At 38.3% G+C, this 24,192-nt stretch overlaps 3 protein-coding genes and 1 long non-coding RNA gene across 4 annotated transcripts; 2 read left to right on the forward strand and 2 right to left on the reverse strand.

Moving 5' to 3' along the window:
• The first annotated feature begins 496 nt into the window (after positions 1-496).
• Positions 497-3,587, forward strand: LOC111442591 (vesicle-associated membrane protein 711-like). The gene is made up of 4 exons (XM_023080000.1): positions 497-957; positions 1,629-1,819; positions 2,378-2,541; positions 3,158-3,587. The coding sequence occupies exons 1-4, from the start codon at positions 741-743 to the stop codon at positions 3,243-3,245; spliced, it is 660 nt and encodes a 219-aa protein (XP_022935768.1). The 5' UTR covers positions 497-740; the 3' UTR covers positions 3,246-3,587.
• Positions 3,588-4,392: 805 nt separating this feature from the next.
• LOC111443552 lies at positions 4,393-7,260 on the reverse strand. Its single transcript, XR_002710520.1, has 4 exons — positions 7,122-7,260; positions 5,498-5,799; positions 4,776-5,413; positions 4,393-4,682 (listed from the first exon to the last, which is right to left on the reverse strand). It is a non-coding gene; the product is annotated as an uncharacterized LOC111443552 (long non-coding RNA).
• A 344-nt stretch (positions 7,261-7,604) lies between these two features.
• Positions 7,605-17,412, forward strand: LOC111443548. The gene is made up of 10 exons (XM_023081403.1): positions 7,605-9,106; positions 9,728-10,201; positions 10,307-10,608; positions 11,708-12,403; positions 12,485-12,763; positions 12,968-13,129; positions 13,239-14,177; positions 14,461-14,676; positions 15,698-15,958; positions 16,695-17,412. The coding sequence occupies exons 1-10, from the start codon at positions 7,771-7,773 to the stop codon at positions 17,040-17,042; spliced, it is 5,013 nt and encodes a 1,670-aa protein (XP_022937171.1). The 5' UTR covers positions 7,605-7,770; the 3' UTR covers positions 17,043-17,412.
• Positions 17,413-17,579: 167 nt separating this feature from the next.
• On the reverse strand, positions 17,580-24,174 carry LOC111443549 (probable sucrose-phosphate synthase 1). The gene is made up of 13 exons (XM_023081405.1): positions 23,697-24,174; positions 23,516-23,605; positions 22,816-23,057; positions 22,614-22,677; positions 21,755-22,453; positions 21,490-21,606; positions 21,258-21,389; positions 20,945-21,121; positions 20,603-20,656; positions 20,439-20,501; positions 19,372-20,322; positions 19,023-19,150; positions 17,580-18,617 (listed from the first exon to the last, which is right to left on the reverse strand). Exons 1-13 carry the CDS (start codon positions 23,877-23,879, stop codon positions 18,347-18,349), a joined length of 3,171 nt encoding a protein of 1,056 aa, XP_022937173.1. The 5' UTR covers positions 23,880-24,174; the 3' UTR covers positions 17,580-18,346.
• Between the last annotated feature and the right edge of the window lie 18 nt (positions 24,175-24,192).

Genomic DNA, 24,192 nt, shown 5'->3' on the forward strand with positions numbered 1-24,192 from the left:
CTTCCGTCCTCATATTTAACGTTCGGTCTTATGTTTATTTGATCCCTAAAGTTTCAAAACAGACGTTAATTTTTAAGATTTGAGATCTTGATTTATGTATGACAATGAAATTGATGATTAATTACTTAATTGATAAATAAATAAAAAATATGTTAATTAATTTTATTAATGACGTGGCCTTCCTCTCTAGTCCCTCTTTTAACTCTCCTTTGGCAAATTTTTCACTACCATTAACGTTGTGAGTCAGTGTCGTAATCATATTTGTCAAAGACGTGTTGTTTGTAAACATGTTGGATGTCATAATCATGTTTGTCCAAGATGTGTTGTCCCTGGTTGCATGTCCCTTTCAAATCCCCTGTACTCTCTTTCATGTTAGATAAGTATGTTAAGGTGTATAAGGAGTGATGAGTGGTAATTTTTTAAAGATAAAATAAAAGTAAATCATAAAATAAGATTAAATATTTGAGAAGATTTTAAGATAAGAATTGGATGAGGAAAAAGTGGAATGATTGGGATCAACTTTTAAGCTCATTCCCGCTTTGTGTTTGCAATGTTGATTTTTAGAAACCTAATTTCAAATTTCTCGCTCTCCAATGATCTTCGACGCCCGAATCTCAAACTGGTGATGAGAGAATCAAGATCCTGATCTTCCATAACGTACCGGCTGCTTCAGCTCTATTGATCGGCGTGCTTCTTGCAGTCGATTTTATCTTGAATCGACCGATTTGATCTTCGTTCTCATGGCGATAATCTATGCGCTGGTGGCGAGGGGGTCGGTGGTTTTGGCTGAATTTTATGTAACTCCGACGAATGCAAGCTCGATTTCTCGCCAAATACTCGATAAAATTCCGGGAAACGATGATTCTCATGTTTCCTACTCGCAGGATCGGTATATCTTTCACGTCAAGCGTACCGATGGCCTTACGGTGCTCTGCATGGCCGATGACACTGCCGGAAGTGAGTATTGTCTCGTTAATGAGGATTGGAGGTATCGATGCGTTGTGCAATTGAGTACTGGTGCTAATTATTGGATAGTTTTTTTCTTTTTTTTTTGTTTTAGATGGCCAATGCTAATTATTTAACACTGTATAGTCGGATCATTTAGTTGCATATCACAGCATATCGTTGATTTCTAAAATTGGCGGGAGACCGAGAATAGAGCCCTCTAGTTCTAAGACGGGGAGTAGGCAGATGTGCGTTGCTATGTTAACTTTAATGATGGGTTATTTCATAGACTATGCGTCGTTCTTCAAGATATCTGTTGATTTAGTAGTTTCGGTTCTTCACTGTTTGTTGTTTGCATATTGCTGGATCTGTGTGGATAGTCGATGGAGTTTGGATGGCATTTGTGTATCTATATTGAACCTGGATGATATTTTCCGTGATTTTCAATTCATTTACGTAACATCAAAATGGTTAGCGTGAGGATGCTTGCTGCTTTGTAAAATATACCGCCATGAAGAATAAAATGTTTATCAATCTTAGTCGGCTTCGTCCCACCGACAAGTGAAGCCAATCATATAATAATCTTTCTGCTGCAAGTCATCTTTGAAACCCAACTCGTTCACACAGTAAAATCAGGCAACGAATTTTTAGTTGTACTGACAATGACAACCCATATTCTTCAGGGAGGATTCCTTTTGCATTCCTGGAAGATATTCATCAGAGATTTGTAAGGACATATGGCCGTGCAGTTCATTCAGCCAATCCTTATGGCATGAACGACGAATTCTCAAGAGTTTTGAGTCAGCAAATGGAATACTACTCCAATGACCCAAGCGCCGATAGGATCAACCGGCTGAAAGGTGAAATGAGTCAGGTGATTATCAAAATACTTCAAGGTTTTATTTACATAATCTTATGCCGTGCAAAATATCTTAAAGCAGCTATTTCGCTCTTAACATTTCACTTAATCTAGGATGTATGCGCATTATATAGAATGATGCAGACTGTGAGAATGTTTTTTTTTTAGTTTGTTGCAGTTCTATTACTTACTGGTGGCCGTTTAGGTGTGCACTTCCAGTGCCTTATTCTAGTTTTCCATCATCAATATACTGCCACTTTGTTATCAGACACGAAATATTATTATACTTCTTACCAGACTCAGCATAATATTACATATAATTTACAAAATTCATCTCAATAATATAAAAAAAAAAGTAGCTTATGTTACTAGAGGGAAGAACAAATTCACCCGAAGAAGTATTCTGAAAATATTGTTCATGAAGAAAAAAATGACAGAGAAAGCCCTGGCGTTCTAATACATAGATAATAGTCTGCTTTGGGATATCATATAAACTTTCACCATAAATTTTTTGCTTCTTTGTTGTGCAACTAGCACATAGTATCGATAACCAATAGTTATTATGTTTTACAGGTGAGAAATGTCATGATAGAGAATATTGACAAAGTTTTAGAGAGAGGTGACCGATTGGAGCTGCTTGTGGATAAAACTACTAATATGCAAGGAAACACCATGCGATTTAGGAAGCAGTCTCGACGTTTCAGAAACACAGTATGGTGGAAAAATGTTAAGCTCATGTATGTTTCCTCCCCTTCTAAAAAATTATTTTTCCATCAGTACTAATGGTACACTCAGTGTGAGATTGTTGGTGCATTTTCATATTATGTCTGCAATTTGTGATTGAAAATTTAATTATGAAAAACATGTAAAAGATCCTCGCTAGTCCAATAGGGTCAAGCCCATATTGTCTATGTATTTTAGGAAAATGATTTAGGTATTTTAGAAATAAAAATACCTAAATATTTTAGACAATTATTTAGAAATAAATTGTCTACCTCTCCTATAAATACCCCTTCACCCCACCAAGGTTTTCATCCCAACAAATTTGAAGAGCAAAGCAAAATGTAGCAGTATTCTACAACGTGTCTTGAAATCTTTTCTCGATTGGTCTTAATAAAGAGTGCAACTGTTTTCCATAATTAACAAAAACATGTTTGCCTTTAGCGGCTAAATGTTTCCTTGTATGCTTTTCAGTTTCTGCATTTTCGTTCTTAGCGGCTAAACATTTCCTTGTATGCTTTTCAGTTTGTGCACCTTTTGCTCCTAGAAGTTTCGTGTAGAAAGCCTCTCAATGTCTTAAAGATGATGATATTCTGCACCCTGCTGATTAAATGAATGCCTCAAATCTTGCAGGTTAATGCTGATAGTACTCCTCCTAGTGATTGCATACTTGGTGCTAGCTTATGTTTGCCATGGAGTGACACTACCTAAGTGCCTATAATGAGAACAATTTGACATGTGATTATACGTAGTTCGGGTTGCTCCCTCCTGTTTTCTGTGATTTCCACCGGTGTACACTGCTCGTACACTAATTTATACGATTTGATAAACTCAGCTTGTCTGGGTGCTGATGATTTGGATTATACATGTTCATCTTCAGAAGGCATGGCTTTGGTTGGACACTGTAAGTAAATTCTTAAGGTGAATTCGTAATTTTTTCATACCAGCGTGAAGCTTTAGCTTTGTTGTCCATTACGAAATCCAGGTCTCTTCTGACCATATTTGGCATCTTTTGACAGCCAAGTGTTATACAGCGCTTTGCTGAAAAAACTCCTTGTGCTTATTTTGCATTAGCAACTTCAAAACGAGACTATTATTAATATTCTTTAAAAGGATAATTATTTTATAATTCTTTGTGATATAGTTGTATGATTTTCCATTTTCTTGAGTAAAATGAAGGCCAAATTACATGAATTTGGCTATTTATTTAGAAAAATACTGTTGAAATATTACTCATTTAAAATTACTTTTGGAGTATAAATATGTTATAGTTTTCGGTCATATTGTTTAAACTTTTTTAAAACTCTTAAGAATATTATTGCAACTTTGGATAAAAAGAGATATATTTTAGAACAAATTACATAATTCATAATTTTTTTTTTCCTGACCAATACTTTCCCAAGATTATTACTTCTAAATTTTTTGAGCTCGAGAAACGCACCATTGGAAAGTTAGTTCAAAAAATTCTCAACTATATGAATAATTTTTTTTTTCTTTTAACACAGGATGAGAACTAAATGTTCTAATCATAATATATATACGAGAACTAAATGTTCTAAATCATGATATATATATATCTTTTAAGAGAACTAAATGTTCTAAATCGTGATATATATCTTCTATTTGGTTAAACTCCATTTTATTATTAATAAAGTACAAACTATCATCTCAAATAAATATTAATTGTGATCTTTATCATACAATTATTGAACTAAAAAAATCAAATTAAGTTAGGTCATTTTTCCACCATTGTTGAATTAAAAAAAACTAGTTTAGCTTGCTTAACTAGCGCGCCTCCTATATAGTTGACATATTTGTTAAGAGACCGAAAATACACTCTTACGTACAACTGTGTCACCATTTATAAACCAAATAATTATATGCATGCATTATCTACTATAAAGTCCACATATCCAACGTAACCATAATGAATATAAGAGGGCCCATATACTATATGGGTAGCAAGTCTTGAATTAAAAGACAGAGCAAAGACTATAATTGAGGGCGTTGAGAATTTTAGTGGGAAAAACTGCAAGGATTTATGGTCTCAACTTCAATGGGATGACCATAATAGATCCAATATGAGCTCACAAGTAAGGTAAGGTGTTGCTTAAACTTCCACGGAATTGTGCATATAAAGCTATCATCCATAGGTAGCCTGCAACAAGGAAAAGTCCAAGACATGGGGCCGGCCAGTTAATATACCAAAATGCTGCAGTGTAATTGCATGCCTACAAATGATTTCCAGTACCTTATTCTTTCATGTTTACTTGGTAACATGGAGGCAAAGTTCTGATTGGATTACCGCCCTTCTCGGGATACAGACTACGAACATGCTTTTCGTTCGCTCCCCATGGCCCGTTTCCCTCAACTACAATCCTTTCTTTGACAATGCAAGTTAATATAGGAATTAGGACCATTTACATTGACCTGCCTCATGTTGAAACAAGAGTTGTAAAAGTTCACGCTAGCAAATATTGTCCGCTTTGGTCTGTTACGTATCGCTGTCAGTCTCATGGTTTTAACATGCATATCTAATATAGGAATTAGGATCATTTACATTGACTTGCCTCATGTTGAAGCAAGAGTTGAAAAAGCTCACTGCTAGCAAATATTGTCCGCTTTACCCAGTTACGTATCGTTGTAAGCCTCACGGTTTTAACATGTGTCTACTAGGAAGAGGTTTCCACACCCTGAATGATTCGTTCCCACTCTCCAACCGATATGAGATCTCACAAGAGTACATTCCTTCAACCTCAGATTGAAACTTGCTAAATATAGCCTTTGTGTATACCTTGGAGAGCTGCAATTCAAAAACTACATCTCCTTTTCAACTCGACGCTTAAATTTCTCGACTCCAGATCTGCTACTGCTTCTTTGTAATATTTCCTGTGGTGGACAAGATCATACTTATCAACAAATGTCTTAAAAGATGTGAATTTATGTACATATCCACCAAAAAGTGTTTTAAACCTCTCATATGCATGGATAGAGATCATTCCTGCAAATGATAAGTGTAGCTCTATATCGCTCTTTTCTCTTAGATCGAAACCATGAATTGCTGACTCTGCTGCCAAAGCCCAGTACCTTAGCATAAGCATTATAAAAGTCGTATGCCTCATCAAAAGAATCATATTCCGAACCCACAGTTGGCCGTGGAAGATTCTTCTTTGACTGTGCTTCCATAGATTCATCTTCGTTCACAAAGGAACAATCACCATATGCATGTCACAATCATCAAAGACAGGCTGGCTGTTAAGACAAACTTCCTCCATCTGAAAGAAAGATTTAACATAATTTTGGTTGGCATTCAAAGGCCATTGGGCATAGTTAGAAACAATGAAAATGTACTATACAGATACCAAACATAACAGAAGTTCAATAATCAAATTTTGTGGTTATATATTTGTATAACTAAATCCAACATGAATCCAATACTACAGTAGCATCCAACGTATAACGTACACATCAGCTGACTAGAGAATTTCATAATTTTTCATAATTTCTGCATATAACTCATGGCATTTGCCCCAGGTGTCTCTGGAGAGATTTACTGTCATTGTAACGTCCAAGCCCTCCACTAGCAAATATTGTTCTATTTGGGCTTCCCCTCAAGGTTTTTAAAATGCGTATGCTAGAGAGATGTTTCCACACCTTTATAAAGAATGGTTTGTTCTCCTCTCCAACCGATATGGGATCTCACAATCCACCCCCCTTTGGGGCCTAACGTCCTCGTTGGCACTCGTTCCCTTCTCCAATGGAACCCCCAATCCACCCCCTTTGAGGCCCAGCGTCCTTGCTAGCACACCGCCTCGTGTTTACCCCCCTTCGGAGCTCAACCTCCTTGCAGGCATATCGCCCTAATCCTACCGCTAGCAGATATTGTTCTCTGTGGGCTTTCTCTTCCGAGCTTCTAGCCTTCATCCTAGGGAGAGAACTTACATTTTCAGCCTGTTCCAGCCTTCATCCTTCATATTCACCGCTTAACACTTAGCCCCCATGAATATGAAAAGATCAATATCGAACTCCACACCATGGCTGACCTTCAAGGTAATCTAATCTCAATCCATGTAACTGTAAATAGCAGGCATTCTTCAGAGTACTAAATTGATTTGCAAAATTTTCATGAACGCACTGTTTTTAGCACTACCTGCTAAATAAATCACCTTTCTAGTACACTTACGAAGTTTCAAGCTTCCAATGAAGCAATTATCAGTTTACATCTCAATCGATCAGTTATCACAAAACAGTGGACGCTCACATGTTCAAAAAATTTAACAAATTACTAATTACATCAACGACATAAAACTTGACGTGCAAGCATTAATTGCTGAGTGGCAGTCCATCGAGTTAACGAGACAAAACGTCGTAATCATTTCTTTTCCTATGTTCGCGATTATACAGACTTTTTCGTTCTCTTCCTCAACAAACAATTACAAGAAATGCAGAAGTTTCCTCAACATCTTTTCAAAATCGTCCAAAACGGAGCAAATTCATACAGCCATAAGAGAGAAACATGCCAGAAACCATTTCAACCAATTCAATGCCCTAATTACTGAAATTATACAGCTCAAGGTTGAGATTACGATGATCTTACAGAGTCGTGGAAACCAGCAGTATACGGAATCCGCCGGAAATCTTGAAGTCTAATGGATCTACCGAGCTTGGCCCGCTGGAGAAGAAGCTCGAGTCGCCGTGAAGCACACAGAGGTCTGGGGAAATGGAGATTCTTTCAAGCTGACACGTGGTTGTTTGATTGTCATTAATTTATTTTCGGGTCCTTACATTTTGGGTTATTTCATATTAATGCCTGTACTTTCATCTTTTTGTTTTAGTGCCCCACATATTTGACGTAATTGAAAATTGATTTATTATTTTTTGCAAATATTATTTAAATATTTGGAAGTATATATACGAATAAAATAAAATGAATTAGAAAGTTGAGAAATATTTTAACAGAATAAAGGGCAAAAAAGGAAATAAAGAAATATAAGAGGGGAAAGGCGCAAGTTAGCTTATCATGCGCTTCTCATTGTCCAGGAGCTTCACTGGTCTTACCCTCCCACCACATATCACAAACTTTCTCTCTCTTTTATTTATTTTTTAATTTTTATTTTCTCTCTCTTTATTGTTGTTGTTCTTCGTCTTCAATCTCTTCCTACGTGAATTTTTGACAGAGAAAAAAAGAAAACGGCAAAAGTGAAGAGAAATCAAAACGAACGAACAAAGCGGTCCAAAGAGAAACAATGAAGCAGAGTATATCTGAGGCAGTATCATCATCATCCACCACGGGATTATCGGAGCAGTCGCAATCATCGTCGCTGTTGGAGAAGCCCCAATCGATATCGGCTGCGGCGGCGGCGGAGGATTTGGCTGTCGGGTCAAGGGACGGCGGCGGGGCGCAGGAAACGGTGACCGTCGATCGGCGGGGGGATTTCTCCGCGGTGTGTAGATGGACAGTACAAAATTTCCCGAGAATCAAGGCTAGGGCTCTATGGAGCAAGTACTTTGAGGTTGGAGGTTACGATTGCCGTCTGTTGATATATCCAAAGGGGGATTCTCAAGCTCTGCCGGGGTATATTTCAGTCTACCTTCAAATCGTGGACCCGCGCGGCACATCGTCTTCCAAATGGGATTGCTTTGCGAGCTATCGTTTGGCTATCGTCAACGTTCTCGATGATTCGAAGACCGTTCATCGGGATTCTTGGCACCGTTTCTCGAGCAAGAAGAAGTCACACGGTTGGTGCGATTTTACTCCCTCTTCCACCGTGTTTGATTCTAAGCTCGGCTATTTGTATAATAACGAGTCCATTATGATCACTGCTGATATTCTAATCCTCAACGAGTCTGTAAATTTTACCCGGGATAACAATGAGCCAGCCTCATCTATGATGATGGCATCCTCCGTTGTTGCTTCCCCTGCGCCGGAGGTGCTCAGCGGCAAGTTCACCTGGAAAGTTCATAATTTTAGTTTGTTTAAAGAAATGATAAAAACACAGAAAATAATGAGCCCAGTGTTCCCAGCTGGAGAGTGTAATTTGAGGATTAGTGTCTATCAGAGCTCAGTTAATGGGACCGAGTATTTATCGATGTGTCTCGAGAGCAAGGATACTGAAAAAACAGTAGTATTACCTGATAGGAGTTGTTGGTGTTTGTTTCGAATGTCCGTGTTGAACCAGAAGCCTGCTTTGAACCACATGCATCGAGACTCATATGGGAGATTTGCAGCTGATAATAAGAGTGGGGACAATACCAGTTTGGGGTGGAATGACTATATGAAGATGTCTGATTTTGTTGGGCAAGATTCTGGTTTTTTGGTTGAAGATACCGCTGTGTTTAGTACCTCTTTTCATGTGATCAAGGAGTTCAGTAGTTTTTCAAAGAATGGTGGATTAATTGGAGGGAGAAATGGGAGTGGAATTAGGAAATCAGATGGTCACATGGGCAAATTTACGTGGAGGATTGAGAACTTCATAAGGTTAAAGGACCTTTTGAAGAAGAGGAAGATTACTGGTCTTTGCATCAAGAGCAGGAGATTCCAGGTCGGGAACCGTGACTGTCGTCTCATTGTTTATCCTCGAGGTACTCCCCAACTTCTTCCTAGAAATTTCTGCTGCTTACATCGAACCAAAATTATATTAGCAAGAGGATGATATATCCTAGAAAGAAAGAAAAAACTCAAGCATTTAGAAAATTTTCCCATATATATAAATATATATACTGTATTTTAATTAAATATGATTCTGTGTCAAAGCACTTGTATATTTCTTTTAACAATTTTGAACTTTGTTTGACATTCTAGCCTGCCGTGGCTGAGAAGTAGATAATTTATTTTATTCTTTATCATGGTTCTTTCAGCTGAACTTATTTCAAGCACGTCTCGCTCAGTATGATTGGTCTACTCTGAGATTAAAAGAAAAATGTAGAGGCCTGGTGTCTGGTCTGAAGTACAAAACTTGTAAATGGATTGTAGCTATCAAGTTATACACACTCCATAGCTTCTTGCTGGAAATGGTTTGATTTGAGATGATATTTGATTAGATCATGCTAGGCGTCTTTGACATCATTTTTATTCCTTCCATATTGGTGGAGTTGCATGTTTAGTTGATTAACAATTTTACAGGACGCATATATTGTAGTTTATTGTTAGACTTCGTTTTAGGACACGATGATTAAATTGTCGTTTCTACTTGCTGGTATCAGGGCAGTCTCAGCCACCATGTCATCTTTCAGTCTTTCTTGAAGTTACGGATTCAAGAAATGCTTCCAGTGATTGGAGTTGTTTTGTGAGTCATCGGTTGTCAGTTGTAAACCAGAAAATGGAAGAGAAATCTGTCACAAAGGAGTCTCAAAACCGGTACTCCAAAGCTGCAAAAGACTGGGGATGGCGTGAATTTGTCACACTTACCAGCCTCTTTGATCAGGATTCCGGGTTTCTTGTTCAGGATACTGTAATATTCTCAGCTGAGGTCCTTATATTAAAGGAGACATCTGTGATGCAGGATTTTACTGATCAAGACATGGAGTCAACTGGTTCCAGCTCTCTGATGGATAAGGCAGCAAAAAAAAGTTCATTCACATGGAAGGTGGAGAACTTTTTGTCCTTCAAGGAAATAATGGAGACTCGTAAAATCTTTAGTAAATTCTTTCAAGCTGGTGGATGTGAGCTCCGTATAGGTACGTCTTTTGCATCTTCCTTAATTAGGCTGTAGCCCTGTTGTTATTATCTTTTTATAAAAATTGTCGTGACTTTGTATACTAAATTTCTTTCGAACATTTCAGGTGTCTATGAGTCCTTTGACACCATTTGCATCTATCTGGAGAGTGATCAGTCTGTTGGCAGTGATCCAGACAAAAACTTCTGGGTCAGATACAAAATGGCCGTGGTGAATCAAAAATATCCAGCAAAAACTGTGTGGAAGGAGTCTTCTATTTGTACAAAGACATGGAATAATTCTGTTTTGCAATTCATGAAGGTGTCAGATTTGCTAGAGGCAGAAGCGGGGTTTCTTGTACGAGATACAGTTATTTTCGTATGTGAAATATTGGACTGTTGCCCTTGGTTTGAGTTTTCAGATCTTGAGGTCAGTGGACTTTCTCCTTGGTTTTTGTTTTTCTTTTTGTTCTTTTTTGTATGATACAAATATTTTCCTTTTTTATTCAAAAACTAAATTTTCATCGAAATGAAAAAAATACAAAAGGGTATGCAATAAGATGGGTAGACAACTAAGAGAACTAACTATACAAAAAATGGGTTCCAATCCATGATAATAAGATAGAAAATAAATATTTCATTGATGATATGATATATTACAAAAGAATAATCTATCCAAGAGGTCCTATCTAGAGTTACAAAAAAGCTCTTGAATTAACTTTAAGACCGTTGAGACTATAGCTTGAAGGTGGAGGTTAGTAGCTTTTGTTTTGTTTTGTTTTGTTTTTTTCTTTTTTTTTTTTGAAGTAATTGAACATCGTTTTATTGTATCCCTCATTTTTACTCTTATGCTTGCAGTTGTGCAAAATCTTTTCTTATAAAATTTTCATATGCACCAAGGCCTACAATATCAAGAGAGTTATATACTTGCGCTCAAATCTCTCTCTCTCTCTCTCTCTCTCTCTCTCTCTTTGTCCTTGCATTATTACTTTCTTGTCTTTGCCAGTAAGTGAAAGTTATTTGTCGCTTGATTATTGATATGTTATTTTGTCTGTTTTTACTGTTGGTTTCTTCAAATTCCTTGATATTTAACCTTTGAATGTCGACATAAGATTTGTATTTTCACGGTTCAAGTGATTTTTTTTATTAGTTTGACTTTTGAGATCTTGACTTTTGAATAGAATGGCTCGAGGAAGAAGACTATCTAAAGGAAGTCATAACGTCAAGTTCATTAAATGCCTAGAATCACAAATGGTATAGAAGCATATATTTTCTTTCTCCCGAGTTGTTCACACTTAAGCTATATGCTTACCAGTGTAAGTGTAGAACTCGTCAGGGAATAGGAAGAAATTCATAGATACTTGTTTATCTCTTGAGCTACAATTTTGGACTAAATTCTGTCTATGATTTCTTATAGGTTGTTTAGAAATCAGTTATTCCAAAGTTAATGCTTTTGAACTCCCATATCTTTTACAAAATGAGGTGGTAATGTGATTGTTTTCAAGCGGTACCTTCCTTTTCCTTTTCAGGTTTTGGCTTCAGAAGATGATCAAGATGCTTTGACTACTGATCCGGACGAACTCATTGATTCAGAAGATAGTGAAGGAATAAGTGGTGATGAAGAAGACATATTTAGAAACCTTCTATCTACAGCTGGATTTCATCTAACATACGGAGATAATCCTTCACAACCACAGGTCACTTTGCGAGAAAAACTTTTAATGGATGCCGGTGCAATTGCAGGATTTCTTACTGGACTTCGTGTTTATCTTGATGATCCTGCTAAAGTTAAGCGCTTACTTCTTCCTACTAAGCTCTCTGGTTGCAATGATGGGAAGAAGGTCTCAAAGACAGATGAGTCGTCTCCCAGTTTAATGAACTTGTTAATGGGAGTCAAAGTTTTACAGCAGGCAATTATTGATTTATTGTTGGATATAATGGTCGAGTGTTGTCAACCTTCAGAAGCAAATTCAAAGCCTTCTGTTCCTAGCAGCGGTGATACTACCACACCACTGGAAGGTGAAATTGAAAATGGAGCGATAGAGGCTGCAGATTTTCCTCCATTTCAGAGATTGGATTCCGCTGATGAAAGTAGTAGTGCACCTGCTGTACAAAGCTCTGACATGATTAGAACTGATAGGCAGGGTAAGTCTCTACCTGATGAGCTACTACATCCACCTGAAACGTCTGCTGGGGTTTCAGAGAATGTTTTCCTTCGTACAAAGGTACATTTTAATGCTGCTTCAAGGGTGAATGACTTTCTTTTGTTCCTTGACATTCATTGGTAGAACAAATTGAATTTGCAGACCAAGTGGCCTGAGCAATCTGAGGAGCTTTTAGGATTGATTGTAAATTCACTGAGAGCCCTAGATGGGGCTATCCCCCGAGGATGTCCTGAGCCTAGAAGACGGCCTCAGTCCGCGCAAAAGATTGCTCTTGTGTTGGATAAAGCTCCCAGACATCTACAGTCTGACCTGGTTGCATTAGTACCTAAATTGGTTGAGCATTCAGAACATCCATTGGCTGCTGGTGTGCTTCTAGAACGGCTTCAACAGCCTGGTGCTGAGCCAGCACTGCAGATACCTGTAAGTGCAGTGTTATATGTCCCTCCGTGCTACCCTTATTCACTGAATTACCTTTGACCTTCCTGATTTGCTTTAAGGAAAAAATTATGTGTAATGCCTGTGTCCTATGGTTTATGCTGTGCTGAAATTTTAGTTTCTTTTAAAATTTGATTTTAGAATGCTTCTTTCTCTTGATTGGGACATTGTTTTTTCTTTTTCCTTTAGGTTTTTGGTGCTCTTAGTCAATTAGAGTGTGGCACCGAAGTTTGGGAACAGGTTCTATTTAAATCTATTGAGTTTTTAGCAGATTCAAATGATGAGCCTCTTGCTGCAGCTATAGATTTTGTTTTCAAAGCTGGAGCTCAGTGCCAACATCTCTCTGAAGCTGTATGTATCTGGAATGAATGGCCATTGCTCGTGTTTTCTGTAACCTTTGTACTCTATTACTATGTTTACTTTTCTGAGCACTGCAACCTTATTCTGCTTCATTCTATAGGTGAGATCCGTACGTGGTAGGCTGAAGAATTTGGGCATGGAGGTTTCCCCATGTGTTCTTGATTTATTAAGTAAAACTGTACATAGCTGGGGTGATGTTTCTGATATTATACTCAGAGATATTGATTGTGATGATGATGCTGATGATTTCCGCTCAAAAATATCACGTGACCTTTTCTTATTTGGTGAACCTGGCCCTGCTTCAGAAAGTTTGCATCCGTTGGATGAACAAGATTTACATGCTGCTCGTCATTTTTCTGATATTTATATCTTATTTGAGATGTTATCAATACCTTGTCTTGCCGTTGAAGCATCACAGATATTTGAGAGAGCTGTAGCTCGTGGTGCCATCACAGCTAAATCTGTTGCCATGGTGTTGGAAAAACGTCTTGCTCAAAAAGCAAATAGCAATACTAGATTCGTAGCTGAAAGCTTCCAGCATGGAGATTCTGTAATAGATGGAGAAACTAGTGAGCAGCTGAGAGTCCAGCGGGATGATTTTACTGCTATTGTTGGTCTTGCTGAAACATTAGCACTCTCTAGAGACCCTTGCGTTCGAGGATTTGTGAAAATGTTGTATCCATTATTGTTTAAGCGGTATGCAAGCGAGTCATATCGAGCCAGGATGCTAAAAAGATTGGTCGACCTTGTAACCAGCAGTACAGATAATAACCGTGAAGTAGATATGGATTTGGAAATTCTGGTTATGTTGATTGGTGAGGAACAGGAAATAATTAGACCTGTGCTAAATATGATGCGAGACGTTGCAGAACTAGCAAATGTTGACCGTGCGGCTCTCTGGCACCAGTTATGTGCTACTGAAGATGAAATCATCCGTATCCGTGAAGAAAGCAAAGTAGAAATTTCAAATATGATGAAAGAAAAAACTGTTCTGTTACAAAAACTGAGCGAATCTGAAGCCATGAACAATCGCCTGAAGGTATTTGATTCTGGCTTGCCCATGTGCATTTCTCATAAGTTAGAATCAGTTGCCTACGGAATATATATGTGTGTGTGTATATATATATATATGGATGGTGAGATTTAATGAATCGTGTCAAAGAAAACAAGGTGAATTTAAAAACAAATTATTGAAGTTTAACATAAAAGTTACATGATTCTTGTAACTTCTTTTAAACACGAGATAGAAACAAAAAATGTTAAAGAAAGGCTTTTAGAATCGATTCATATCAAGATTGTTAATCTGACAAAAAAATTGACAGATTGAGATGAAGGCTGAGTTGGAGCGATTTTCACGCGAGAAGAAGGAACTTTCTGAACAAGTACATGACATTGATTGTCAGCTTGAGTGGCTTCGCTCTGAGCGAGATGATGAGATTGTGAAGTTAACAACAGAGAAGAAAGTTCTCCATGAACGTCTACATGATGCTGAGAATCAAATTGCACAACTGAAATCTCGAAAACGGGATGAGATGAAGGTATCAATTGATACTTTAAGCTAATGATTATTCAACTAATCACTATCTTTTCTTCATGAGCAGCAATTTGTTGTTTGGATCATACCTATCTGAATTATTCTTTACATATGCACACATACTCCATGAAGAATGGATAATAAATTGAACCGTAACCAAAAGACTAATAGAAAAACATTTGCTCAAGCCAGAAAGTCCTCTAAAGATTTTTGTTGACATCTCTGTTTGATTCTTATCAGTTGAAGGGAAATGATCTGCAAATAAGTTTCTGTATGAGATGTTCAAAGGGATTCTGTAAGCTGAATCCTATTCTAAATTATCTAACTTTATAGTTACTGCATATTGACTTGAATTCATGACTATTATTGTATCTGGTACGCAGCTTTTATTATTGAAAGTTGAAATGTGACATTGATGCTGCTGCATTATGCTTGAAACATTTCTTTTCCATGATATAGAATGCAAAATTTGGACAACTGTGATATAACTGTAGGTGTCATTGATGCCATCAAGTGTTGTACCCATATTGTCTCCTATATAAATATATATTCATGGAAAGCGTTTTTATGATCGTAGATACAAATAATCGGTTGAATGAATAAAAGTTTGATGTTGAAATGTTAGTTTCCTAGTTTGGAATTATAGAAAATGGTAAGTAATGGAAATGAGAAATCCAAGACTTCAATTGAATGAAATAGTTGTGAGGCTTCAAGGGAGAACATCAGTGTACAACATCGAAAAAAAAACGCTCCCCCACAAAAAAGGACCAATAGTGCTTTTGTGAGAGGGGCATCTATGCACGGCTAAAGGCCATAGAATTTGTTGCCTCATCCATCATTGATTGCTATTGCAATTTTCTGTTCTGGAAGAAATAGAAGGATTAAGTTTGCTATATGTCCACATCCTAGTGGAAGTGTAGCTGTGTTCTTTCAAATAGTTGGTTCTTCCCTCGTATGATCACTTTAATCTTGTTAATGAAATCATTTTTTTTTCCTGTTAATGACATCAATCTCTAATGTGGCAGAAAGTAGTGAAGGAAAAAAATGCACTTGCTGAAAGATTGAAGAGTGCTGAAGCTGCTCGAAAAAGGTTTGATGAACAACTGAAACGACATGCAAATGAGAATATGACGAGGGAAGAAATCCGGAAGTCACTGGAAGATGAAGTTCGCAGGCTTACACAAACAGTTGGACAAACTGAAGGAGAAAAGAGGGAGAAGGAGGAGCAGATTGCTCGATGTGAAGCATATATTGATGGGATGGAAGCAAAATTGCAGGCCTGCCAGGTTTTTTTTTTTCTTACTTCGACATGATAGTAATCTTTATGATAGATTTCTGTCAACTCATTTAAATTGCTGCGGTGCCTCCTCTTTGGATTTTTCCTTTCGGGCTTCTCCTCAAGGTTTTTAAAACGCGTCTGCTAGGGAGAGGTTTCCACATCCTTATAAAGAATGTTTTGTTCTCCTATCCAACCGATGTGGGATCTCACAATCCACCCTCTTTGGGGCCCAGCGTCCTCGCTGGCACTCGTTCCCTTCTCCAATTGATATGAGACCCCCCAATCTACCTTTGGGGTTTAGTGTCCTTGCTGGCTCACCGCCTCTTGTCCATCCCCTTCGGGGCTCAACTTCTTCGCTGGCACATCGCCCAGTGTCTGGCTCTGATACCATTTGTAACAACTCATGCCCACCGCTAGCAGATATTATCCTCTATGGGCTTTCCCTTTCAGGGTTCCCCTTAAGGTTTTTAAAACGCGTCTGCTAGGGAGAGGTTTCCACGTCTTTATAAAAAAAATGTTTCGTTCTCCTGCCCAACCGATTAAATTCATGGTTTGATAAGCATAACAATAGAAAAAATCTATTCAATGGTGAAGATGCTTATAAGACGTGATTTATTTTTGTGTTAATACATTATTCTATAGAATTTTACAGAACTTGTTCATCTATCTCCCCAATGTGCCACCGTCAAACTGAACAACTCTATGCCCATGTTGGATTAATGCAACTTTTCCTTCTCTTGCAGCAATATATCCATTCACTTGAAGCATCACTACAAGAGGAAATGTCAAGACATGCCCCTCTATATGGTGCTGGTTTGGAAGCACTGTCAATGAAGGAGCTCGAGACGTTATCTCGAATTCACGAAGAAGGGTTAAGGCAAATTCATACTCTTCAGCAGCGCAAAGGAAGTCCGGCTGGCAATCCTCTTGTGAGCCCCCATTCTCTCTCTCACGGTCATGGGTTGTACACTGCTGCACCTCCCTCGATGGCTGTAGGGAAGCCCCCTTCACGCATGCCCAATGGCTCAGGGATCCACAGCAATGGGCATGTGAATGGTGGTGCAGTTGGACCATGGTTCAACCATTCTTGATTGAACATTGGGTCAAAGCCACAATGGTAACATAGCCATTGAAGCTATAAGATGGATAACATCACGAGAGAAGGATGTTAGTTTTTTGAGTTGGCACCATTTTGACTGGTTTAGCGATTCGGGGAGCGATACGGGAGATCGAATGAAATAGCAAATGGTTTCTGAATATAGGGTTCTCATAGTTGAGTTTGTGAGGATTCTGGTCGATTCCGTTCGTAGTGTCTTGCAGTTTACAAATGCCATTTATGTGTCATCTCTTTTCAAGTCATAAAGTTCATTATAGGGGAATAGGCCGTCCCGGAAAAGCTCTGGTCATTTTTTTAACCATCTTGTTCTCTGATTCAATTTCATTCATGGCTTTATTGAGGTATCCGATATCGACTAAATACACATGTTAATTGGCTGAATTAAGAGACGTTTGTCTCGGTTAGTAACCAAGCATATTGTTTATTCGATACCTCGATATGAATATTGGATGTAAATAGACTGTCTAGTGTGCTAGATTGTTTATCATATCATTGAACGAATAATTTAAAGTAGAAAAAAAAAATCGAATTGGCAGATTATTCCGAGTTGAGAACAAACAAAACAGAAGAATCCCTAGCATAGTAGATTTTTTTTTCCCCTTGTAGGAATCCCTTGAAATGGTTCCATCCTAAAATGCTGTAGATAGATAACTCGTACATGTAGAGTGGACTCAGCCCGGTCTCTTCTCTGAGATATCTGATGCACTGGATGACCTCCATTGCAACATTGTGGAAGCTCATGCTTGGAGCCACAATGCTCGGTTGGCCTGCATTGCTAATATTTCGGATCAATCTACAGACAGTCCTACTGAGGATCCCCACCGGCTTGCCACCATTGAGGAGCATCACTCCACCGTCCTCGGGGTGGCCAACGCCCCTCCGATCACCGGTTAAAAAGGTATTTAAAAAAAACAAAAACAAAGCACACACTGGTTATCAAACAAGAGGTAAGAGATCTTCAGAGCAAGAAAAAGATGTAAATAGTGCCAAGAATAATGATATATATAACAATGTAGCAACCAACTGAAATTGCAAAAATTCATTCATGAATTATTCAAATCATAAAACATCATGCAAACATGTATAGTTTATCACTCTCATCATAATGGAGTGAAGAATAATCTCCAAGAAGATCACAAATTCTGGAGAAAGTTATTAATTCAGCAACAAAAATATCCACGCAACAAGAGCTGCAGACACTGATCTAGTAGCAAAATAGTGTAGAAATTGTTTGGCACATACATTAAAAAAGCAATAGTTGAGTCAGAACTTAACTTTCTAAGCCTCAAGAACACCAAGCTTTCCCAACGCAGTTCCTATGTCAACAATCTTGCAGCCTTCTGCTTGGACGACATTTGGGCTGCTGAATGACACAACATGTTCCATAGGATAGCTTCTGCTGTGAAGCTTGCTAGCATTGCAACCGATCCCCTTTAATATCACCGTTTTGTGAACTCCACCAATCAATCCCTCATAATCTGTGTCCCCACATTCTCCCACAAGCACCACCACTTTCGTCAAGTCCATTCCCCATCGGAGGTAGAGATATCTAGAAAGAGTGTAAAAGTTGTTCATCATCCCAAAGATCAAATAATTTCATTTTCGTTATACAATCAATTTAGTCCCTAACGTTCTCAAATTAAAAATTAAAAATTTATGTCGTGAACTTCGAATTTTTTAAAATTTATAGATCTATTAAACATAAAATTAAAAGTTTAAAGTTTCATCAGACAAAAATTCTGCAGATTTATTAAACACAAAATTAAAAGTTTAAAGTTTCATTAGTACCTATAATGTCAAATGTTTAGAGATTCTATTAGTATTAAATACAAAATTGAACTAAATGAAATAAATTAGACACAAGATTGAAGTAACACAAGCATATCATATCATCGATAAAAAGAAACCGGAGAGAAGGCAAAGGAAAGTTATACCCTCTCCCCTCAAGCCGTACCTCAGAGCTTGGGACCTTGAAGCCAACACAGGGATGACATTCAGCCTCCTTCCATTTTGACAATATAAAGCATGACATCGAAGAGCCTGGATTCTCATCAATTTCCGTAGCTCTTTGACTGGAGGAAGCTGTAAATACATTAATCATCATCAAAATAAATGTAAGCACTCCCCGTCATCCAAACAGATAGTGCAAGAAAAAGGTACGAGAGTGCGGTTCGATTACAAGTGCATGCACATCGAAGAATCAAAGATATATGTTTCTTTTCAACAAATGTTTTCACGCGAAAGATACAAATTACACCCTATTTAGAAGGAAATGAGAAGGATAGAGAAAAACGTTAACATACCATTGACGGATCTCTTACTTCAAATGCAAAACAATGTGAAGTTGATCCCGACTCATCTTCCAAAACAATTTGGCCTTCCCCTTGCTTTTCATTGATGGAAGCAGCCCAACGAACCAATGTTTTTCTCAGACCTTCTCCACCCCAGCGGTAATCAATATGTGAATGATAATCCACATCAGTCACAAACGGAAGCCCAGAAGGATCGTCATTGGAGTTTGAAGATGGATAATAGAGCTCACTTCCGCTGTTACATATGAAAGCATCGAAGTTTGAAGGGCTGAAACCTCCCGAAGTCATTTGAGAGTATACCTCATGTATGCTCAACGATGTCGATAATATGAAACCAATATACCCTGCATTCTTGTCCTTCCCTACTGCTTCTACAACTGACAACGTGACTTCAAGTGAATCAGAGAATGAATCGGAATCCACAGCAACCACAAAGATGGCTTTTTTTCTTACTGCAGGAAATTTACTAGTTACAAGATTCTGGTCCACTTTATCAGTTGAGCCAACCTTGTGAATGCTACCTAAAAGAGCCTTTGACAACGCAAGAATAACATTTTCTGACTTTGTTTTTGCATCAACAGCATTCTCCTCAGGATCTAGAACATTTTCCAATGTCGTACTCCCTTCATTCTTCTCGCAATCAAACGAAAACTTCAAGTTGAGAGATATATCCTGTATATCTCGCAAAGAATCCCCGGGTGAATCTGACCTCAAGTTTTCAAATCTGTCAGCATGTCCTTGCCATTGTGGCTGCCTTGGTTTGCAGCTGACTATTCGAGATAGATATGTTTTGCAATGCTCTGGCCAGGAGAAAAGGTGAATATTTTTTAGACCATTCTGTTTGCACCTTGCCCAGAGTTGCTTATCTGAAACAAGCTTTAAAAGAGCGTCCGAAATGGACTTCTGATCATGAGGGTCAACCAGCAGACCATTATCAAGAACCTGTTGGAAGTTTATGTACAATATTAAATAGCGAGTATGGAAGCTCAACTTGCAGCAAATTCTGACCATATCAGGAACTTTAAACCATTACAAAGTCACCAGCAAAATTAACACACCCGAAGAATATCAACAGGACCGCCATTTTTCGTAGCAACGGTTGGCAAGCCATGAGCTGCTGCCTATTTGGGAGGGAAAAAAGAGAGACAAGAAAATAATGTTTGACTTTTTTTTTCCTCAATAAGTACACATTTGAAAGAACAAGGCAAATGAAGGCAACCACCTCAATCAAAGTAAGTCCAAATGGCTCAATGAATGCAGGATTGATAAAAACACCCTGTAAAAAGAGAGGATATATTGTTGATTGAGACATCTTAATAAAAAAGAGCTTAATGCATTGAAGTCCTCATTCGTGGTCTTTTCTTGGTTGTGAGTGTGCGCATGAGTGAGCGAGAGAGAGAGATTTTCTCATTTAACTTCATCTTAAGTGTGATGTGTGGTTAAAGTAAGGCAAAAAAGAAATGACATTAACATTAATTGTATTTATGTGATTTTTCATATCATATTCTTGAAGTAAAAGGTTAAAAGTTAACCTTCCATATAAAGATGATTACTAAGAGTATACCTTGGTTTTTGCTGCTAGTCGATAAATGTTGGGAACGTCATACTGCTTGTGATGTTTAGGGTACGCCACTTGACCGTACAAGTCATATTTGTCAATTAGTTTAATAATTGATAGAAGAACTGATGCATTTGTGGCAGACATTTCGTCAATATTGTCACGGTTTCCCATTACTAATGTCTGTAACAGGAACAAAAAAAATTAAACTACAATCTTAGGACTTAATCTAATCAAGCCAAACACATACAAGACTTCAAAAGCATACGGAAATTGATTAAAATGTATGCAATTATCAGACTCAAAGGTGTGAGAATACCAGGTTTGCAAACTCCCTCAGTGGACGGCATTCTCCAAATGCTTTGACTAGAGTAGTGATATTCTTTTTTGGGTCTGGCCTTGCAAGTGCAAGTATCATTGGCTTCCGTGGATTAGAAAAGAATCGCATAATCTTGCATTCAAGTCCCCAAGATTACCATTGTCAATAATTCTACACAGTTCACTTACTAGCAAAGTATGACATAAAGAATTGATGAGAGACGAAGTAAAACCTCAGCCAAAATTGGTGGGTCTGAAGAAGCACGACCATCACCATTTTTCTCAACTTCTCCATCCATATCAGCATCTGGTAGAATAACATGATGAAACTCCATTCCAGGAGGAATTACCTGATCATTATGGCGGCAATTAGTACATAAGAATTGCACATTAGTATTAAGATACAATAGGACCAGGGAACTATGAAAATCATTCCTTCAGAAGCAGAAAGATTCAGATGTTGATTAAGAGTCTCAAGATAAACATTTTATTACTCACAACCATACGAGGCATAAACCTGCCATAACAGCTGACTCCTCTTTTTATTCTTGCTCGCAGCTTCCGCTCTATTACTGGATCAAAACCATCATACAGACGCCATTGCTCTTCAATCTCCTGCCTGGTGCTAGTTATAATGATTTCGGAAGCATCAAGACACAGCTCCTCTGCCTCTATCCTCCGCATTATTTTGTAAGTTTCATTTATTTCTTCCCTCGTTTGACGCCCTTGTTTTAGAAGTTGTTCTAGCTTATCCCGCCCAAGTGAGTGACCAGTAAATAGCAATGGAACGTTTAAAGCGCCAGATATAAGAGCTGCGGAGTCACCTGCATCTGCATAATGTCCATGTATAGCCACAGGCCAAACTAATTGCCCACCTCCAATTTGCTCACCAAGAACTTTGGACATCTGGATAATATGGCTAAGAGCACCATCAACAAATTCTGGAATATGAGGCCAAAGAAGTTCTTTTGGAATATACTTGTCCCTTGGCCCAAATGGGACTCGGATAATATAAGCCCCACCACTCTCCCCACGCTCATCTTCGGAATTATCATATTTCCTTGAATTAAGCATCTCTGTTGGCTCACCATAACTCCAATCCACATCAGGAGATGAAACTTGTCTAGTCAGCAAATCAACCCTATATACTCCTGGCATTGTCCCCAAGGCTCTAGCAAGTTCTACAACGTATTTCACCTGATTATAGAAGAACAAAAATGATTGTCGCAGAAAAATGATAACAACACGTGAATGTTGACAGCAGGGTTCATGATAACATACATCACTATCAAGGAGTGTTATCCTAAAATCCAGTTCATTTTATAATTCTCAGTGGCAATTTTCTGCACAAAATTACCTGGCCACCAGTATCAGAATCACGTCCAAGTTCCATGTTTTCACCACGGATCAAGCCATGAAGGCTGCATGAAAAGTGCTGGTTAAAAAGAGCTAAATTCACCAAAGTTAGATATATAATGATGCTACATTCTTTTACTCCCTACTCTGTTTCCTGATAAGTTCAGAACAAAGGGAAAAGAAAAGGAGGCTTAGATTCATGCCTTATTAAAACAATATATAGTTTCTTATCCTTGTGTTGACTAGCCCAGCTTTCCATTGTGTCAACAGAACCAACTCTAGGTACTTTTTCTCCGATGCTATCATTGTGCATTGAGACATCGCTGGGCACATCTCCTTTCTCTCCTTCTGATAATTCTTCTGACATCAAAGCAGTAACCTCTCTTCGTCCTCTTTCATGTTCAAGACGACGTTTAGCAAGACGATATGCTTCTTCTCCTTCAAGCTGGCAAATTAAAAGGCAAATAAATGGGATTGAATTTCATATGAATCTACCATTAATGGTGAGATATTGTTTTTGACTGACTCCCGGCCATTTTCTGGAACCAATTCTCCAACATGCCCTAATTTCTAAGAATCGTTGAGGTTTAGGAACTCTGTTTCATCAATTTCCCAACATAACTAGCGCAAAATCGTATTCTTACTTCGATTTGGAAAGAAAAAAAGCAACCACAGCAAAATACTAGTCATGAACAACAATTTCACTGCACAAATATTCATTCGATAATATGAAACGAGTCATCAGACCGACAGTGCTTTTCGAAGCAACATGAAAGTCACTATGCATCTGAATTAACTAGGAAATGAATTCACAGAGTACATAAATCGTGCATATCATACTCAATCATATTGTAAAATTACAAACGGCAAAGTATATACGAAGAAGAGACATAGAAAACTGACCTGCTTCTTCTTTCGCGCCAAATTCCAAATCCTCCAACACATGTTCTCCAGCCTCGTGTTCCTCTCCTGCGGGCTCCTCGTAGACGCAGCCTAAATCAACGAGAAGAAAATATTACATTGAAAAACCTCCTCACACTCCCATAAACGAACAAAAATGAGAACAATAATCAAAGTAGCGTACTCGAATCCAAGAGCGATAGAGATCGGTTTCATCGAAGCCGGTAATGACCTCCTCAACGAAGTAACGAGTAGGACTGAAGTGTCCTCTCTCCCTCAGCAGAAGCGAGGTCTTAGCATCATCAAGTCCAGGCCCAACGTCAAGTATCGCCTCCAAGTAACTGTTCACCCAATCATTTCCCGCCATTACCACCGCGCTCTAGAGCTCTCCAGAACACAGAAAAACAACGATCCAGCAACGAAAAACTATATAGAGGAAGTCGCAGTGGACTACGCAGGTGCATTGCAGTGCATAAAACAAAAGAGAAACAAATATTCCGCAACTGTCACGATGAATACGATTCCAGTTCCGATTCTGATTCCCGCCGTAACCACCATCGGAGCGCCACCGTAGCATGTGGAAGTCGAATGATTGTAGAAAGAAAATTGACGACAAGGACAGAGAATTTCGCAATAGTGGCGAGGCATATGGAGAGCCGTCAGGAAGAAGTTGGCGATCA

The sequence above is a fragment of the Cucurbita moschata genome, unplaced genomic scaffold, assembly GCF_002738365.1.
Source record: "Cucurbita moschata cultivar Rifu unplaced genomic scaffold, Cmos_1.0 Cmo_Scf00005, whole genome shotgun sequence".
Lineage (NCBI taxonomy): Eukaryota > Viridiplantae > Streptophyta > Magnoliopsida > Cucurbitales > Cucurbitaceae > Cucurbita > Cucurbita moschata.

Bases quoted from the DNA above. Each gene is read 5' to 3' on its own strand.
- LOC111443549 (XM_023081405.1), bottom strand. From the start codon at position 23,879: ATGGCGGGAAATGATTGGGTGAACAGTTACTTGGAGGCGATACTTGAC. The intron at 20,323-20,438 runs GTGTGTTAATTT...AACTTCCAACAG, and splicing joins GTCCTGTTGATATTCTTCGG to GTTCTTGATAATGGTCTGCT. The intron at 19,151-19,371 runs GTATGTTAACGT...ATGTATTTACAG, and splicing joins AAGTAAGAGATCCGTCAATG to CTTCCTCCAGTCAAAGAGCT.
- LOC111442591 (XM_023080000.1), top strand. From the start codon at position 741: ATGGCGATAATCTATGCGCTGGTGGCGAGGGGGTCGGTGGTTTTGGCT. The intron at 958-1,628 runs GTGAGTATTGTC...CATATTCTTCAG, and splicing joins GGCCGATGACACTGCCGGAA to GGAGGATTCCTTTTGCATTC. The intron at 2,542-3,157 runs GTATGTTTCCTC...CAAATCTTGCAG, and splicing joins TGGAAAAATGTTAAGCTCAT to GTTAATGCTGATAGTACTCC.
- LOC111443548 (XM_023081403.1), top strand. From the start codon at position 7,771: ATGAAGCAGAGTATATCTGAGGCAGTATCATCATCATCCACCACGGGA. The intron at 14,677-15,697 runs GTATCAATTGAT...CTAATGTGGCAG, and splicing joins GAAAACGGGATGAGATGAAG to AAAGTAGTGAAGGAAAAAAA. The intron at 15,959-16,694 runs GTTTTTTTTTTT...CTTCTCTTGCAG, and splicing joins CAAAATTGCAGGCCTGCCAG to CAATATATCCATTCACTTGA.